This window comes from Callorhinus ursinus, unplaced genomic scaffold (genome assembly GCF_003265705.2).
Source record: "Callorhinus ursinus isolate GAN/ISIS: 27379988/994484 unplaced genomic scaffold, GSC_fseal_2.0 scaffold13, whole genome shotgun sequence".
Taxonomy (NCBI): Eukaryota; Metazoa; Chordata; class Mammalia; order Carnivora; family Otariidae; genus Callorhinus; species Callorhinus ursinus.
The window spans coordinates 46,875,214-46,893,691 of record NW_027397075.1 but is presented as its reverse complement, the minus strand read 5'-3'; the positions used below and the strand labels follow the sequence as shown (position 1 = coordinate 46,893,691).

Sequence of the window (18,478 nt, the reverse complement as noted above, 5' to 3'; positions counted from 1 at the left end):
GAGAGAGAGAGATCACAAGCAGGGGGGAGGGGAAGAGGGAGAAGCAGACCTGAAGGCTTAACCAACTGAGCCACCCGGGCGCCCCAGTCTGTTTCTTTTACATCTCATTGCTTTGGCTTGATTCTGGTTTTCATTTTTCTCCTGGAACATTGCAGAGGCCTTCAATTCTGGCTCTGTCCCACACACTCCAGCCAGAATTAATGTCTGAGAACGTCATTCCGATTACATAAAAAAAGCCTTTAATACTCATCATCCCTGTAGAAAACCAAGGGAGGGGGGAAAGCCATGATTTTGTTTTGCATTTATTTAATTACTAAAGTAGAAGGCAAGTTTTTCTTATTGTCCTATTTTAATTTGGCTTCAGTATGCACCATATAATAAGTATTCAAAGATATCAAGTGAATCCTTTCTAAAAGGATTAGTCTGGATAGGTTAGATATGGGCCTCAGAGGCAGAGGGATGGACACTTACTTTGCCTGTCTGGGGCACTTCCCTCCCTGGGAAGAGTCCAAGCTCTGAATTTTCAAGGCCTCCCTTCTCTTCCTTGACTCAGATGGTCTAAGATACTTAACCAATGGACAGCCTTCCATCGAGCGATTCCCCATCAGCTTTAAAACCTACTTCTCAGGAAACTACTTTCACCATGTTGTGCTGGGGATTTATTGCAATGGCCACTATGGCTCGCTGGGCATGAGCCGAAGGGCTGAGCTGATGGACAAGCCGTTGACCTTTCGGACTCTGAGTGACCTCATCTTTGACTTTGAAGACTCCTACAAGAAGTACCTGCACACAGTGAAGAAGGTCAAGATTGGGCTGTATGTCCCCCACGAGCCTCATAGCTTTCAGCCCATTGAGTGGAAGCAGCTGGTCCTCAATGTCTCAAAGATGTTGAGGGCTGACATAAGGAAGGAACTGGAGAAATATGCCAGGGACATGAGAATGAAGGTAGGTGCTGGGAAGGCAAATGAGTGATGCAGGAGAGTTCTATCCCCAACCTCCGTCTGTCTCCCTTTTGCCTCATGCCCCATGTTTCTGGGATGGTCAAAAGCTTCTTGAGTTTATCTTGCTTAGTAGCCATCCTATTAAAACAAAAAATAGAAATCATTTGCTATCTGACATGAACAATTAAAGTTTCTCTTTGTATAGACTACTTCAAAAACTGGAGCTGAAGTCAACTTAGATGTTACAGTTAAGCGATGTCTTGGCATGTACATCCTTCTATGAAATCAAATCTAAAATGTTAGTCATTTTAGATTAAAGCTCTCATTTTGTTTTGTTGTTTTGGTCTTTATAATAGGGTGACCGGTCATTCCAGTTTGCCTGAAACATGCCCAGGACATGACATCTTTAGTACTTAAAACCAGGAAGGTCCTGGGCTCAGGAGGATGAGCGGATCACCCTTTCTTATAATCTTTTGCAGAGTCGCATCATGTCTCTGCTTTGTTTTATGCATTGCTATGCATTTTGGCATAAAATTCTGACCTGGTATCACAATAGCAAAGAATCATTCACTGTGCTGGCTTCATAGAATCTATACTCATAAGCCCCTCTTGCTTCTCCCATGTCACTTACATGGTGACATCATGCCTGCTTGTCCTTGTCCCTCCAGGGCTTGTGGGGTCACTGAGAGGGAGCCTGTGTGTACATGGAGGACCACAGTGGAAAGAGATTTTGCTGACCTCAGGCTTGGTTCTGTTTAGTGCCTGGGGACTTGTCCTCTTCACCCTGAGGAAGCTGGAACGGAGATTCTTGAGAAACTGAAACTGCTCTGTGCCTGTGTGTGGGGTGGGAGAGTCAGAGGAAGAGCAAGCTGGTTTCTGGGGCAACGTAGGTGGGACTCTGCCCTCACAAGACAGCCCCCAGCACCCGGAGGCAGCCCCAAGAGGCTGAGGCATGGGGCTCTGCCTCTCTGCTGTGGAAAAGGGGGCACGGTGTAATCATTTCAGCCTCTGGGAGGCGGTCCTTTGCTCCTCGCCAGTGCAGACTGAGCAAGGATCATCTGTTAGGACTCCCCATTGGAGGTCTTCCAGCTCGGTACCCCCTAAGCCCCGCGATCACGGCAGGCTGGGGGCAGGGATGCTGCAGGAAGGCACCAGGGTGGTTTCCTTTCGGGCCCAGTGTGGTAACTCCTCACGTCTCCTTCAGATCCTGAAACCTGCAAGTGCCCATTCTCCAACCCAAGTGAGAAGCCGGGGGAAGTCCCTGTCCCCCCGAAGGAGACAGGCGAGCCCCCCGAGACGGCTCGGCAGGAGAGACAAGTCGTGAGTATTTTCTCTTCCCCGGCTCGGGGCCCAACACAAGCATCTGTGGGGTTGTCCTGGCCCGTGGGGACGAAGGTGTGTCCTGGGCATGGCATCTGAAGCAGGCGGAGATCTCTGAGAGCATCACCCCTTGTTCAGGGGGCATCCCTTGGGGAGAAGGATCCACTGTGCCCATGACCCCGGTTGCTCTGCGGCCGCTGCCTGCCAGTTGTAGACTCAGATGAAGGGACAGGCTCCAGACTACAAGAGATGAAGGATACCCCGAAATCCTGGCCTCGTGGGAGGAGCAGGGCATGTAGACTTAGGAAGCCTGGGTCTGGGGCCCGCTCAGCTCCTTGTGAGCCCCATGACGTGAGGCCTGTCATGTAAACGTCCCGGGCTCAAGTTCCCTCAGCCAGAAGATGGGATTGTTAGAACTGAGGAAATTCTCCTAAAACCCTCTAGCCCTCTGTGCCCGGCAGAAATCACAATCATTCTTTGGATCATGGTATCAGAAATACCCGCAGGCTCCTCCTCTCCCTTGCTGACTCAACCCTCCCCCGTCTTAGCCCCGAGGTCAGTGATTCCACACCTACTTCTTCTTCTTTTTTTATTTTTGTTTAAGATTTTATTTATTTATTTGACAGAGAGAGATACAGCGAGAGAGGGAACACAAGCAGGGGAGAGTGGGAGAGGGAGAAGCAGGCTTCCTGCCGAGCAGGGAGCCCGATGTGGGACTCGATCCCAGGACTCTGGGATCATGACCTGAGCCAAAGGCAGACGCTTAACGACTGAGCCACCCAGGCGCCCCCCACGCCTGCTTCTTAGGTCAAAATGACTCACTTGAGAAATGACAGGTTGGAGAAGCTGAGGAGGCCCAAAGTAACCAGTGATAGTCCACTGGCAGGTATTTGGGCCATAATTACACAGCAGGAAAGAATACCACTTTTATTAATACCAGCAGCATGCCGGGTCACAGGAGGCTCTCGCCGAGCCAGGGACGGTGTGGTACTGCGCCCGGAGGTCTGGGGTGAGCCCCAGCTCAGCCGCCCCGTAGCCTTGCGGCCTGGGCAAGCCTTTCAGGAGCCGTACTTTGCTCATTCATCCAAGAGGATAAAAACCTTTTTCCTGCCTCTCTCTCAAGGAGTTGTAGGATCAACTTAGAAGACATAGTGAGAGCGATTTGTTCATGGTGAACTGCCTTTAACACAAGCATGTCGTTATTGTCACATCAATCCTGTAGAGTAAGAAGGGAGAGTTTTTGTTTTCACTGTCAAAGGAAGAACCAAGAACACAAACCAGGTCTGTCATCTTGTGCTGTTGTTGTAGCTGGTCCGTGATGGGACTGGGGCTGGAACCCAGGTCCCCTGGCTCTGGGAAGAGGGAGGGGGATGGAAGTGTTGGTTCTGTCTTTGGAAGAACAGTACAGGATGAAGTGGTGTCAGTTCTGAGGAAGGTTCCCTGTTTGTTCCCGTTCTACTTCCCACTGCCGAACCCGGGGTGCAGAATCTACAGCCAAAGGTGTTGGCTAAGATGCCTGGGGTCCAGGCTTGGAAAGGGGAAGGAGGAAGGGGGCGGGTTGGGGAGCTCCTGCAGCAAGAGAAGCTGGAGAACAGGGGGGCTTCAGCATGGCTTTGTCCCTTTAGAGAGCAGATGACTTCAGATTTTTGCAGAAGCCTCTGACCCGAATCCTGCCTCCGATGCTGACCACCACCCTTGCCTCTTGACCCTGACCTTCACCGTAACCCTAGCTCTCCCCCTCTCTGATGCAGTCATCCCTTCATTGGCGTCCCTGAACAAAGTAACAGTTGTCTCAGAGGACTGTGCATATGTAAACCCTTCTCAGAAGGTCACAAAGCATGCAGCCAGCAACCCAGAAGTGGCAATCTGGTCACTCACGAAGCAGGGGAGGGGCCCTTTCCTCTGATTGGTTAGCTTTGCTGCCCCAGGAGGGCGAAGTCTTCCCTTAGGAGCTCGCAGTCTGCAGCAGACATTGAGCAGTCGATAAAGCCCCGCTCTGCCCTCTAAACCAGAGAGTCCTGAGCGTGCCACCTGACGGACTGATGCGCGGGACGGCCATGTGGGGTTTCGGACCAGTGATGTCGCATCCGTTCTGTTTGCATCCACTGGAACTTTGCAGTCCAAGGACTGTGAAGTTTCTAACCAGAAAAAGTTCCCATGAGTGCCCAGGGATGGGAGAGCCAACAAGATCTCAGACACTGGCTGTGGAGACAGAAGTCAGAGGGCATGCGAGGTGCTGGTGGTCTGAGAACAGTAGGGGAAGAAGGTGCACTGGAGCCTGGACTGGGGGATTTGAGCCACTTCTCAGGCATCCCGGGGGAGCATCCTAGAAGCCGCTGAGAATGCAGATCTGGAGCTTGAGGAATAGAGATCATGACATCAGAACCATCTACTTAGAAGTGACAGCTCAAGCGATAGCTGGATAAGTCGGTGAGGAAGGAAGGAAGCGCTGTCAGGCCCTAAGTAGCCCGGAGGAAGAAGAACCAGAACAGGAGATGGGGGAGGAACAGGCAGAGAGGAAGGCTCAGGAGTGTGAGGGGCCTGTCCGTACCTGCAGAAGCCAGCTGTGAAGATCGTAGGAGCAAAGGAAGGGGGCGCGGAAATGAGGGAGAGTTTAAGGTCAGGTAGCTGAGGATGTAGAAGTTGACAGACCGTGCATTCAGTGGCTTTTATCCTGCTGGTGAAGGAAGTGCGTCGTTGGGCGGGAGTGAGCAGGAGCAGGTGGGTTATCTGCGCAGGGTGGAGAAGGGGCTGCACGCAGCACAGGGGCCCAGCTGAGGATAGATGGAAGCATCCTACACCCTGTTCTCAAACTTCAGCAAGCCCAGAATCCCCAGAGGGCTTGTTCAAACAGACTTCGGGGCCCCTTTCCCAGTGTTTGTGACTCAGCAGATCTGGATGGGGCCCGAGGACCAGCTGTTCTGGCAAGTTCCTAGGTGAGGCTGATGCTGCTGGTCCAGGGACCGCTCTTGGAGAGCCACGGTTGGATTGGTCAGAATGGAAGAACTGATTTGGGGGTTGGCTTTAAAAACACAACAGAATGTCAAGGTGCAGGCACTGGGTCTGCTGAAGGGGGCGGAGGAGGCCGAGTGTGATTCCGGGGCCCAGCTTCGCCCAGTCCTGCCTGGGCCTCTGGAACCTGAGGTGCTGGGGTGAAGTTAGAGGGTTGTGACCCCGGCCTGACCCCCATGGTTGGGCTCCACTGAAGACACGCTGGTCGGAGCCTGGCTGGTCATTCTCCTAGGGGCCAGGTAGGGAGACTGGTGTAAGGTCACGCCCAGGCCATGCCCATACCCTAATCTCTGGCTACTTTGTCACGCAGCCAAGGCAAGGGACCACACCTGCACCTACAGAGGACAGCTCTTAGACTGCCGCAGTTGTGACCGCAAAGCCTCTTTCTAGTGTCGGGACCCCACTCACCCTCACCTCTCCTGGTGGCCGGAAGCAGGAAGTGGGCCCAGGGATGGGGAGAAAGGCAGTAAGGAGTGGGCAGTAGTCACCGGAGGGGTCAGGAAGGAAGACCTGCAGGAAGATGGGGGTTCCGTTCCACCACCCTCGTCCCTCCACGCCCCGAAGTTGATCCCAGCCCCAGCAGGCAGGCCCCAGGAGCACAGAGGTGATGGTTCGTGGTTCAGTGAAAACATAAATTTTTCCAAAACGGCGAAGGGTGGCTGCGACCAGCCCCGGAACCCCGCAGCCCTTTCCCCCGGGCACGGCACTGGTTCCCAGGAGTCTCCCTCCATCAGCTCTCCCTAGCGGATCAGGTCTTAGGGATTTTCTTTTTCACAGCTGGGGCGGGGTGGCTTTGGAAGAGTTTGACCATCAAGGGAGCCCAGGTGGCTTGTGGGTTCCTGTGGACCATGTCGTATGAGCAAATCCGGGAAGACCGTGGCCATCCTCGGTAGTTGAAGCCCCTTCTTTTCCGAGTTTGGAGGTCAGGACGGGTTTCTAGAGGGCAAACTTCGTGGCTGAAGTTTGAAGTGGACTGAGGTGTTACAAGGTGTTACTAATTCCTCCTAAATCCTGCTTTCTGGGTTGCAGGGCTGGGTCGGGGATCACAGGGGCTCGAGGGGACAGAGAGGGAAGAGTTGAAAGTAAAATGAAGGGCTGCGTGAGACAGGGAGGACAAGAAGCACCAAGCCCCTCCCTCCCCCTCCAGAGCCCAGCTTCTGCCATTGCCACAGACTAGAGCTCAGGACACCCTGGTTCCTAGAGGTGTTTCTGGAGGGGAGCCTCTTCTCAGCTTCTACCCCTGGCCTTCACCAAGCAGGCTTTTCTCCAGGTAATCTTGATTTGGTGAGGAAATGAGAACGGGACGCATCTGGTTGTGACCCAATAACTCCACCAAAATTCTGGGCATCCTACGGTAGAATGGCTGGGATTAGGAAGGGCTGGGTGGCTCTGTCACTGTGTTATTTTTTTTCAGCATTACATAAGGCCATCAGATCATTTCTAAATGTGTTGGGTGCCATATAATGAGGCTTGGGAGTGGCCCAAAGGGTGGACTATTACCATAATAGGCAAGAGGCCCATCAGCTGTGGGGCCCCAGCCCCCTTCTATCTGGGATAATTTTAGTGGCTTTCTATCCCTGCCGACCTCACCCCTACAGCTGCAGCTACTTCTAGCTCTGCATTCCTTCCATTTTCGCACTTGTCTGAATAATCCTTCTGGAAAGGAGGATCGGTGTCACTGGGTTGACAGAAGAGTCAGCGGGGTGGGAGGGCAAACAGCAAAGGCTGTACGAGGTGTCGGCTCAGGGCAAGGTTTCGAGAGGGAAATGGACTCCCCCACCCTCCACCCACCAGTCCTTTGTCATCCTCTGCTCCCCTAGGAGTGTTTAAAGCACCTTCTACACAGAGCAGTCAAATTGTTTCCTGTGGTTCTAAAAGAGACAAGGAGATCGAGGTTGAGACCCACGTTTTAAAGGCCTGCGTGAACTTCTACCAACTGCTTCCCAATGCTGAGCCTCGGTCCCCTTGCCGCTCGCTTCTCAGCGGCAGCCAGGACACCCTAGGGGACGAGGGTTAGAAATGAGGTGGGCCGAGGGGAGGTTTTTGCTTATTATAATGAGAGATCCCAGGGAGGGGGTAAGGATGGTAAACTTCCTGCAAAGCTCATCCTCCCCCATTAAGAACCTTTCCACTTAAAATGCCAACAGTTCCCCTACGCAGAACCACGAAGGCTCCGTGGGGTCCTTTCTGTCCCTGACAGCCCACACGTCTTGGCTTACTGCTTATGGCCACAACCCGGGAGCGTAGGGGTGCGTGGACGGCGGCTTTCTGGCGGCGCTGCCCGTGTCAGCATGAAAGCAGCTCATGCCAATTGGAGTGACCACGTGGAGCGTTCTTCTCAAGTGGGGCAGGAGTCCCTAAGGACCCCTGAGAACGTCTTTGTTCTCTCTCCGCTCTCTGGCTCTGTTCCTCTGTCCCTCCACTGTCCCTCTGTCCCTCCACTGCTCTTCTTTGCTATTTATGATTCTCTTCCTCCCTTTTTTCCCTCTTTGATTTCCCTTCTTGGTCATCTGTCTCTGTGGCGGTTTGTGGCTCTAGGGGGCTTAGCTCACCCTGCTGGAGACCCTCAGGGTCACAGAGGTTACTAAGCCCCATCTTAGATAAGGTCTCCTTTCACTGCTGGCCCCAAGCTAGACAATGGAGTTGCTGCTCCCTTCTGTCTTGAAGGATCACAACGATGCCTCCAGGCAGTTGCCCGAGTGAGGCCACGAAGTCATAATGAGGTCATAGAGAATCAGTTTGATTCCACGGTCTAATCACGTTGAAGATACCTTGAACGAGGCCCAAGAAGTCATTCCATTCTTCCATTCCAGATGAGAAAATGTCCCCAAAGGTGAAAAGGAGATAATTTCCTTAGCAAGGAAAGTAGACGGGAAGCAAAAGAGAGTGAGAGAGAGAGAGAGAGAGAAGTAGAATGGTTATGGAAGGAGAGGGAGAAGTCAGCCTCCTGGATGATGTGGAGTTTCCTTCTAGAAGCCCAGACAAAGGACTTCTCAGCTTAGCTCTCCTGGGATTTCAGAGAGTCTGGGGTCCCTGGGGACGCTTGGAGAAACCAGGATGGATGATGAGCCGTATCAGCAAAGACCTCCTGACCTGAGTGAGCAAAGAGCCTCCTGGAGGTCAGACACCACTGGGGGGTTCTAGAGGGGTTCTCTGTCACAGCAAGGGGAAGAGGCTGTGCCCTGGAATCTCAAACAGTGGCCTGTGGCTCTTGGGTCTCTGGCCAGAGCCTCCTACCTCTGGAGGCCTTGAAAGAAGGGGCAGGGCTTGGAGAGTCTCTGCTGAGCCGAATCTCTTATGCTTGCATAGCAGCTTCAGCTGTCGGCCCTGCACCTGCCAGCAGGGTACCTACTGTCCTGGGAAGTAGGGAGTGTGAGCGAGGAGCAGGACGGGCTTGGAATGACAGTGACAGGTTGGAAGGAACCAGTCCCCCCTCCTGTGGCCCTCCAACTGAGGCCTACCCAGACAGGTCAGAAGTCTTAAATCGGGGCCCAGCCTGACCTGATTCCTGCCAGACTAGACAAGAGAGGAAGGCATGGGGTCTCTGCTTGAACTTGTAAATGCTGGGCCAGCACCATCCCTGATTTAATCTGTCCCACACACTTAACACTGAGGACCGAGAGGTCCGTGTTAGAGTTGCATCCTTACTGTATATCCCTTTCTAGAATCCCGAGCCCACAAGGAATAGAGCTAACCTGGTCTTCCTGGGCATGTTTGTGCATGAGGGTGAGTGGGTGAACACATGGGCGTGCACACTGCCCACCCTCTGGGGCTGTGACCTCAGGGGACACAGGAGTAAGAAGCATGAATAAATGGGTGGCCCATGCCTCCCAATCAGGCAGCCCTGAACTGGACGTAGATGGGCCGTGTCCCCAAAGTGTATCCTACTCATACGGGAGAAACAAGAGGCAAATTTCCATCAGAAGAAAGGGAATGGACCTCGGGTCCAGGGAGAGCGGGAGCCGCTGTTTGTCCTGGTGTAACCCCGAGACCTACAAGGTACTTGGCACAAAGTGTTGTTTAATGAAGTCTTGTGGGTGAGTAAGCAGCCAGCAAGTTGAAGGAGCCTTGCTCTCCCCTCCCAGCCGCCACTCAGGCCTACTGACCCTGCTCCCCAGCAGCTGCTGAGGGGAGGGGGGCGGGGGGTTGAGAAGTGAGGGGAGGGGTGCCCCAGACTCGGGCCTTAGTCAGAGGGGCAGAAAAGGGATGGGGGCTGGAGCTTGGGGGGAGGCCTGTAGGCTCTCCTTCCGCATTACTGCTTCTTTTCTTAGACCCAGTCTCACACAGACACACACCAGCTGGTATGTTCAGCCCTAGGACATGATGTCCCCACTGGGTCCCCAACATGCTGCCATGAACTTTCTGGTTCTGAGGTTCCTTGTGGCTTCACTGACACCAACACAGAATCTAGTCAAGCTCTCCCTGGACACTGAGGTTGCCTCAGGTTGTGTGTGAGACTCGAGGTGCCACTGCCCACCTACGAGATGGTTCACTCGCCCCGGACTGTCAAGGTTTTGGAAGGACTCGGATCAAGTCAACGAATCACAAGCCATTTAAGATTGAGACAAACTGGAAAAACTAAAAGTCCCATATCTACTCCCAGCTACCGGGAACAAAAGATCACATTGAAAATCTAGAGTGTGGAGGCCCCTGGCCGGCTCAGTCAGTACAGCATGCGACTCTTGATGTCAGCGTCGTGAGTTCCAGCCCCACACTGTATGTAGAGCTTACTTTAAAAAAAAAAGCCCGAGTGTGAATTTCCACCATGTGTCACAAGGATGGAAAACTAAGGTTTTCCTGCTATAGAATACCTTCTCCATGGAACCACCGCCTTGTCCCCCTCAACTTACCTGCCCCCTGAACAGCCTCCACTGTAGCTGGCTCCAGGAATGCATGCCTCCGCTGTAGCTGGCTCCAGGAATGCATGCCTCTGCTGTAGCTGGCTCCAGGAATGCATGCCTGAGGTTGGGGTGAAGGGGACATCTGAGACCAGGCCATCACGCCGTCGCCTTAAGTCGCCCTGGATATGTTTACGTGACAACAGACGAGGCCGGGATTATCCATTTGTGTGCAGAGAGAAGCGCCCCCCACCTTCCTTCTACAAAGTCTGTTAACCGGAAACCTAACGTTCCCTTCTCTGCTTCCCCTAAAACAGAAGGCGGCCCTTCTGAAAGCCCTTCACTAGGAAATCCTTGGAGATGTTTCCCTTGTGTGGACTAGGGAGGGGTCTGGAGACATTGATGGTTCGGTCTAAAAGAATAAGCGTGGATCTGATGAAAGGTTCTGGGCAAGTGCAGATCTGGCTGAATCATCATCCTGGTGCTTGTGTTTCTTAAAAATAAATCCCTTTGCAGAATTCTAATTATAGCCAGGGGAGCACTTGGAAGAAGTCTCTTCACGCACAGGCTCACCCAGGCTCTGGCCCTGAGATGAGCTGCTGGCCAGGACGGAGCAGGATTTCTGGCTGAGGCCCACAGGCAGGTGGCAGGCTGTGATAACCCACTTCTGCCCTCTGCCAGGCCAGGGGATTGCAGCCAGCAGCACTGGGAGAGAAAAGGGTTTCCTCTTTCAGGCAGCTCCCCGGGGATCGGGGATCTCGGTTGAATCCTTTTCTGGCAGTATTAGCCTTTTGTTCTTCCCTGGGTTCTGGATACGTAGGGGCGGGGGGGGACGGGTGGGCTCCAGAGGAAGGGGACCACCTAGTCCCTTTCCTTTGGAAGCCCTCCAGCTCCCTGTGCTTGCAGATCCACATTCAGCTTTTCAAAGCAGGCAGGTTCCCCAAGCGGCTCTCCCAGGTAGGATAAATTCTGTCCTGTGCAGGAAAACTTGTCAGTCCTTAGAATGTCATCATGGTGACTCGAACTCCTGGCTTAGGACGTTGTTAAAAATATCCCATGATAAAGATAACATAATGAAACCCTATCCGCCATTTACATGTCAGTGAGAACTTGACCCAGGTTTAACTGAGAACAGGCTATTCAACAGAAGGGATTCCTAGCTGAATGGACTGGATCCATGTTCTCAATTTGTTCCGTCTCTGAGGCAGGTCTAAGGAGTAGGAACCTGCAGGGTTCTTCGGCAGATGTACTAGAGAAAAGGCCCTAGCACACAGCGGCGAGGAGTAATGTGTTGTGAGGGAAGGAAGTCAGATACTTTGCGGGAGAAGTGGTGTTTGGGTTGGACCGTGGAGGGACGGCAAGACATGGGGTTGGGCATCCCGTGTCAGGATGCAGAGGCAGGAGTGGTCGTGGTGTCATCCTTCGATGCTTGGGAGGATGCTTTGTGTGGGGAGCGGGAGCATGGGGTCCGTTTGCTTCATGGTTAAGGGCACGAGCTCTAGATTCTGGGGAGGAGTTCTGGCTCCACCACTTGCTAAACATGTGACTTTGCTTTAAGCCGGTTCCCTAACTTTCAGTGCCTCGATTTCTTCCTCTGTAAAATGGGTAGGAACACTATCAACCCCATCAGGTTATGGTGACACTTAGTTAATCCCTGTAAACCTCTCAGAGCAATGCCTGGTGCCTTGTAAGTGCCAACTAAATGGAAACTATTTATAATGGTGATTTCTCAGCACCTGGAAGACCCCGCCGGGGTGGGTAGGGGGAGTGACTGGTGGAGGTGCTATGGAAAGGTTTAGAAAAAAGGAGGCCGAAAACCCCCTGAATTAAAGTACATCTGTTTTCAAGGGAACCAGTAGCAGACCAAGGGTAAAGGTAAATGGTAAAGTTTTGGGAACACACACACTTTGAAGAGTGTGGTGAACATTCCGTTTCCTCAGGGCTGATGGGCTCCAAAGTGAGAGCGAGTTAGGTGAGTGGGCGAACACCGGCTTCTGAGGAGGCGGCATGCCGGCGGCTAGCTGCAGCAGCGATCCCAGGTGAGCCCACGTCCCAGGGCCGGGCCGCTGGGGTTTGTCCTCCTCTCGGCCCCCTGGAGCCTGCAGCCTGCCCTGCCGCTGACTTCCCAGCAGGCGCTGTGGGTCCGGGGACTGAGGGAGAGAAAATAGGTCAGCGCAGATCTACTCCCCCACCCGGGAAACCATGGTAGGCTGGTGTCTCACTAGCGCTAGTCTCACACGGGAAGGGCAGCATATTTCTTAGAGTTTCAGAGGAGACGTGTAACTCGGTGTTGAGAAAGAGGCCAGGTCGGGAAGAAAGGTGCCCGAACTGGGTGAACGGGGTGAGCTCACAGCTGTGTGCTGCAAAGGGCCCTGGAACGGGGATCCTCTTGTTGAGCACGAGTTGTTGCTTACTCTTGACGGACAATGGGAGATGTGAAGAGCCGCCATGGCGTAGGTCCTGCATGGGGTGCAGGGCCCCGGGGAAGAAGACAGACTCTTATACATGAGTCCCCGGACTTTGTGTAGGGTGTGGCTCCTTCTCCCGAGCGGAATTCTAGAGAACTTGCTAGGAACGTGTGCTCACTCCCCAGGCGAGCCTTCCTCAGGCCCACTCGACACCCACCATGACTGGCATCGGACTTGGCGTCGTATTAGTGAGTTAACGGACGGACACGATCCCAGTCAGGATCAGGTTCGGTGGCAGGTAAGGTCGGGGTGAAGCTAGGACTTAGCCGGGACTCACCAGGATGAGAAAGTGGCTCAACAGAGGCGGTGGGGGGTGTCTTACTGCTGGGCCTCTTCGGTGTCCCACGTTGGGGGCCACACTCCAGCCATCACTTCCACAAGACAGGAGAGAGAGCAGGGAAACCCACGAAGGGCACATGCTTCTTGCCTTTGGAAGAGGTATCTGGTAACCTCCACGTCAATCTCAGTGGCTACAACTTAGTCCGACGCCTGACTGGTTTCAGAGAGGCTGGGAAACGTGGTTTGCATTCTGGCAACTCTGTGCCCGGCTGAAAAGCGGGTTTGTACTAAGGCAGAAAGGGGAGAGTGGATGTGGCGGGGCAACTAACAGACTCTGCCCCGCAGAGATCATTAAAAGCATCAGATAAAGAAAAAATCCATTCACTACAAATATGATTTATATTTGGATGAGGAACACGTCCTTTGGATAAGGATTTATATTTGGATAAGGAACAAATGTGCACGTAGTTCAACTGCCAGGAAAGGTAGTGTGGAAATTATATTTTAATTGTTCCAGGAAATGACCCCCCATTTAATCCTTTTGTAAAGGGAGGAATAGGGCGCCTGGGTGGCTCAGTCGTTAAGCATCTGCCTTTGGCTCAGGTCATGGTCCCAGGGTCCTGGGATCGAGCCCCGCATTGGGCTCCCTGCTCGGCGGGAAGCCTGCTTCTCCCTCTCCCACTCCCCCTGCTTGTGTTCCCTCTCTCCCTGTCTCACTCTCTGTCAAATAAATAAATAAAATCTTAAAAAAAAAAGGATATTCTCTCTCTCTCTGCCCCTCTTACCCTTGCTCTAGGGCGCCTGGGTGGCTCAGTTGGTTAAGCGACTGCCTTCGGCTCAGGTCATGATCCTGGAGTCCCGGGATCGAGTCCCGCATCGGGCTCCCTGCTCGGCAGGGAGTCTGCTTCTCCCTCTGACCCTCTTCCCTCTCGTGCTCTCTATCTCTCATTCTCTCTCTCAAATAAATGAATAAAATCTTAAAAAAAAAAAGGGAGGAATGCAGAGGGATGCTTGAAGCTTGTCCTCCGGCAAGTGAATTTTTTTTGATTGCTGAATTTTCTAAAAGTGGGGCACATGGAGGAGGGGAGAAGTAGATTTGCCTTCCTACCCACATTTGCCTTAGAGTGATGCTAACTTATGGGGAGTCTACGTGAAGGAGGAAGTCCCATATTTGCTGTTTGAAAAGATGACACACCTCAGGCAAGGAAACAAAACAGACTCTTTGTCAGGCTTTTTGAAAAAATGAACTAGAGGGCCACCTGGGTGGCTCAGTCGTTAAACGTCTGCCTTCGGCTCAGGTCATGATCCCAGGGGTCCTGGGATCGAGTCCCACATCGGGCTCCCTGCTCGGCGGGGAGCCTGGTTCTCCCTCTGTGCTGTCTCTCTCCCTCTCTCTCTGTCAAATAAATGAAATCTTAAAAAAAAAAAATTAAAAAAAAAGAAAAAAATGGATTAGATACAAAAATGGACTCTGAACCGGACTTGTCTGCAAGAGCCCTAGTTCTCTCCACGTTAGCGGGCTGAGGGCTAGGGCAGAGATATAAATTTAAGTTTGAACCCTCAGGCGGAAGTGTGCTCCCATTAGCTGCCCACTCAAGAATGGTCCTCACAGTGGTCCCCGGGGTCCACTCTACCAGTGGCTCTGTTGATAGGGAATGGCCGATCTCTAGGGCACGTATGGCTGGAGGACACCATCGCTCCGAAGGTCAGAAGCCTTGAGCTCTTTGGTACAGTGAGCAGGGGTCTACGTGCAACCAAGTCCCAGGACGTCTATCCTCTGTCGGCCATATTTGTCAGCATCATCTATGCACCCCGGGCACCATGAGCAGAGACACGAACGAGAGGCACGATTCCTGACCAGTAAAGCAGGGCACATGGTCACGCTGGGAAATCAGCCTCGTGCAACACAGAGATGGGTTAAGTTTGCAAGTTCCTTAGTAATGCCAAGTAGCAAGTCAGGGAAGGTTTCTTGACCACTTTGAATAATCAGGTTCAAAGGGGATGTTCAGAGGCTGTTGAGGGAAAGGGAGGGAGGGGTGATGAAGAAGGGAGGGAAGAGGAGATGGAGGTGGGCAGAGACAGAGAGACAGAGAGAGAATGGTAATATGTAGGTGGTAGAACTTGTTGCCAAAATTTGAGCCTCGTGTCTTTAAAGCGGTCCCTCGACAGTAGTTAGCTATTGATTTCTGGCTCTGTGAGTTGGAGCACCTTCTTGCCGGGGGAAAATTATTTGCCGTTAGGAAACCCTTCAAATGATAAACCAAGAAACCGTTGTATTTTCATTTTGGTCTCTTTTCTTCAAACACTTCAACAAGGGTCATGTGTAGCCTAAAAGTATCTTCAGTCTGTTGGTAAAAATGGCTGAATGTGAAACTTTGGAATTAGAGCTCTCTAGGCATACCGAACCTGCTCAACTTGGTTTATAAGCCCCGTTCTCTTTTACCAGAGAAGGTAGGAGGCTAAGAAATGGAAAAACTGTGAGAGAAGTCGGGAGAATGCTTGGGCGTACTTTTATCGGGAAATCATTGAGGAAATGTCTTTATTGAAGACAGGTGATGCGCTGACTGATTTTCTTTTTCCAGCTTGAAGTACTTTCTGACATGACCTCATATAAATGCTTACTAGTATTTTGGAAAATGTATTTAGGGAGAAGAGAGGATTTGCCACGGAATGATTTTCCATATTGACATGCTTTTTCCGATGGGTTGTAAAGGATCCGCCCCAATTTTATGCACTGGGGCCTGGAAGAGTAATCCTCTATCAAAGATAGCCAAGCATCTCTCCGTGCCAGTCTGGCACCTGAGAAGTCTTGTAGTTGCTGGGTTTCCCCCAGGGCAGAAGCACCAGGAAGCCAAGGTTTCAAGGAGAGTCTGGCTGAGGTTTTTATTTCTGTTGGACTACATGTGACTTTTTTAGACCTTCGCAAGGTTTACAGGTAACTGGGTTTCAGAAGTTAGAGTGTGACCTAATGCAGGCTTCAAGCTGGACAAACTCATTCAGCAACCTGTCAGTTTTTTTCAGCTCTACGTTGAAAAGCCTGTGAAAATGTTCCCTACATCCCATCAAAGTGGACTTGAGAACACGAGGTCAAGCTGGGAACCCAAGATGTGGGGGTGGGGGGTGGAGGGTGGGCTGGGGGCAAGCATCTGAAGGGTCAGGAGAACAAAGTCGAGTTCTCTGAATCAAATACTAAGTGATCTTTCTCTATCCCATCCCCTCCCCCCCACCGTCTTCCTTTGACCCTTAGGCCTGCACTGCCTGAGAAGGTAGCTGACCTCAGCACGCTGAATGAGGTGGGCTACCAAATCCGAATTTAGGCAAGCCATATCAGCCAGCAAGAGGGCTTCCATGGTGCTTCTCTCTGCACTTTACCCCAGCATCTTCAGGAGGAACTGCAACTATTTATTGAGAACCTGTGGATTTTATTTTTAAGGATTCACTTGGACATGGAATCTGAGTGGGTGGTAACAATTAATGTTGAAATTCACCAAGGGGCCACCATGAAAAGGCTGAAGTAAGAAACCCCACCGGGGTTGGACTATCTCCCTCACTACAGATAGAAAGGGAAATATGTAACTGTAGTTTTTTTATCTTCCCATTGACCTACTTTTTGTTTACTTGCTTTTGAACATGATGCCTCCTCACCAGTAGTGTATGTTACTGAAACCCTCCCTCCTACTTTTGATATAGTAAGGTAACTCAGCCAGTATTAATGTCTTTTTTCAGCAATAACAGAGGCAAAGATTGGTGGGATTTTTTTTTTAAGCAGTCAATATTACCTCAGCATCTTGACATCAGATATGCAAACTTAATGGTTTTTTTTTTTTTTAATTCTATTTGTATTGTTTCCCCAATATTTCCAATGGGGATCTCCACAAAGTTTGGAATTTTTTCCTGGTACACACATAATGGGAGTTAAGGTATTATATCAAGTGTTTTACTAAAAAGCACTGAAATTCTTCTGGCAATACGGGAAACTATTTCCAGGATCTTGGAGTTACTTCTTTCTTAATCTTTCTTAAAGTATTCACTGACAGCGGTTTTTTGTTCTTTCAAAACAAAAAGCACGATCAGAAGGTAGTCTGTGTTCTGTCACTAACATTTAAACTTTGCAAACTCCAGCAAAAAAAGCACAAGAGGTCATGGCACTGTGACACACATTTAGCAGTATTGCAATTACCTCTGACAATCACACACTCAGAAAGGCAGAGGCCAGGAATCAATCAGCAGAGTCTTGAGAACCAGTTAACCTTTCTGTTCACGTGCCATCTGATTTTTAAACTCTGAGTCAGGCCTTGATTCTGAAGGACTCACTGTTGTCAGAGACGTGTTCTGATGTCTTATATTAAGACCAAGTGTGGCACGATGTGATCCCTTTCCAGTCCCTTGCTTTTAAGTACCACTTCATGACATTTAGGAACTGATATTGGAAAATGCGATGAATTAGCGAAGCAGAACCTTTTCTTAAATGGAAAAGTCTTCAGGTACAGTGTTCCATCTTAGAGCGTGATGGAGTCCGTGAAAGACAGTGTATCTGTGTAACTTCTGACTGCAGACCGCACAGAGGAACTCTACCCGCCAAGTCTATATGTTATCAACATCAAGAGCATGCTTCCGTTTCATCTGTTGTAGCTCAACGGCCGTGCCAACTCGTGAGCCCGACGCGCAGATGTAAGTGAAGTCTGCTAGTCAACAGAAGTGTTATCTCAGTTGAGGGCTTCCTCTCTGGCTTTCTTTGCCTGAAGGTGATTTTAGAAAGGGGAGTAGAAAAATAATCTGCTCACTGAGATTCTTTACCAGTAAAACCACTGAAGGTGACTTCATCCCTCGGCCGTGTGTGCATGAGCTCACTCTATGCTAAAACTCAATGGCATTAATAGAAAGTCGTATTTTCTTGAAAAAGAAGGAAGTTTAGTGTCCTTTATGTGAAAAGGACCAAGTAAGTATACATCTCAATTAAAATACAGAAGTTAAAAATTCTGAACTTAATCACTTTAAGAATAGTATTCTCAGTTCCAGTTTAAGATGACGTTTATCTTTGTATCTCTTCATAAGGCAAACGCATTTGCAGCCTCATGGCCACATGTACTGAAGTATTTCAATTAGTCAATTCATTCTCGTTCTAAAACAATACTGACAGCTCTCTCTGTGAAAAACAAGATGTATGTATCTTATGTTTATCAATCTGACACTTTATTATCTCTAATAAGTATACAACTTCTACCACTGCAGTCATTCTAAGAGCTTGGAATAGGATTTTCCAAGGATTACGTAAGTACCGTCCCCTCCAAAATATACAATGTCATTAGTTGCATAGCCTCTTGTTTTCCCACAAAAAAGGGTAAAAGGATAGGAACACAAACTGTTCTAATATGCTGATTTATAAGCCTTAAAACCGCCAGCTGGTTTGGTGATTCAATTAGTAACCTGATCTTTTTCCTACTCACTTCTTGATTTTAAGATTCAGTCCCCCAGAGCCAGGGTTAGTCACAGAAACATGAAAAGTAATTTAAAATGCTCTTAGTTTTCATTCTATTTTTATTGCCTATGGAATTACGTTGATTTCTGAAAGATGTGAGAAAGGCACCAAACTCTTAAATTCTAGTGCAGGAATTTAATT

The 18,478-nt window shown here is 50.6% G+C and overlaps 1 protein-coding gene across 6 annotated transcripts in view; it reads left to right on the top strand.

The window, feature by feature from the left end:
• VASH2 (vasohibin 2) overlaps window positions 1-17,649 on the top strand; it is a 39,946-nt gene extending 22,297 nt beyond the window's left edge. For all 6 annotated transcript variants that reach the window (XM_025877807.2, XM_073900200.1, XM_025877806.2 and 3 more), the window contains 3 exons: window positions 564-945; window positions 2,146-2,261; window positions 16,106-17,649. In XM_025877807.2, the coding sequence (XP_025733592.1) occupies window positions 564-945; window positions 2,146-2,261; window positions 16,106-16,175 (568 nt within the window). In that variant the 3' untranslated portion in view covers window positions 16,176-17,649. The remainder of the gene's footprint in view (window positions 1-563; window positions 946-2,145; window positions 2,262-16,105) is intronic.
• Window positions 17,650-18,478: the final 829 nt, after the last annotated feature.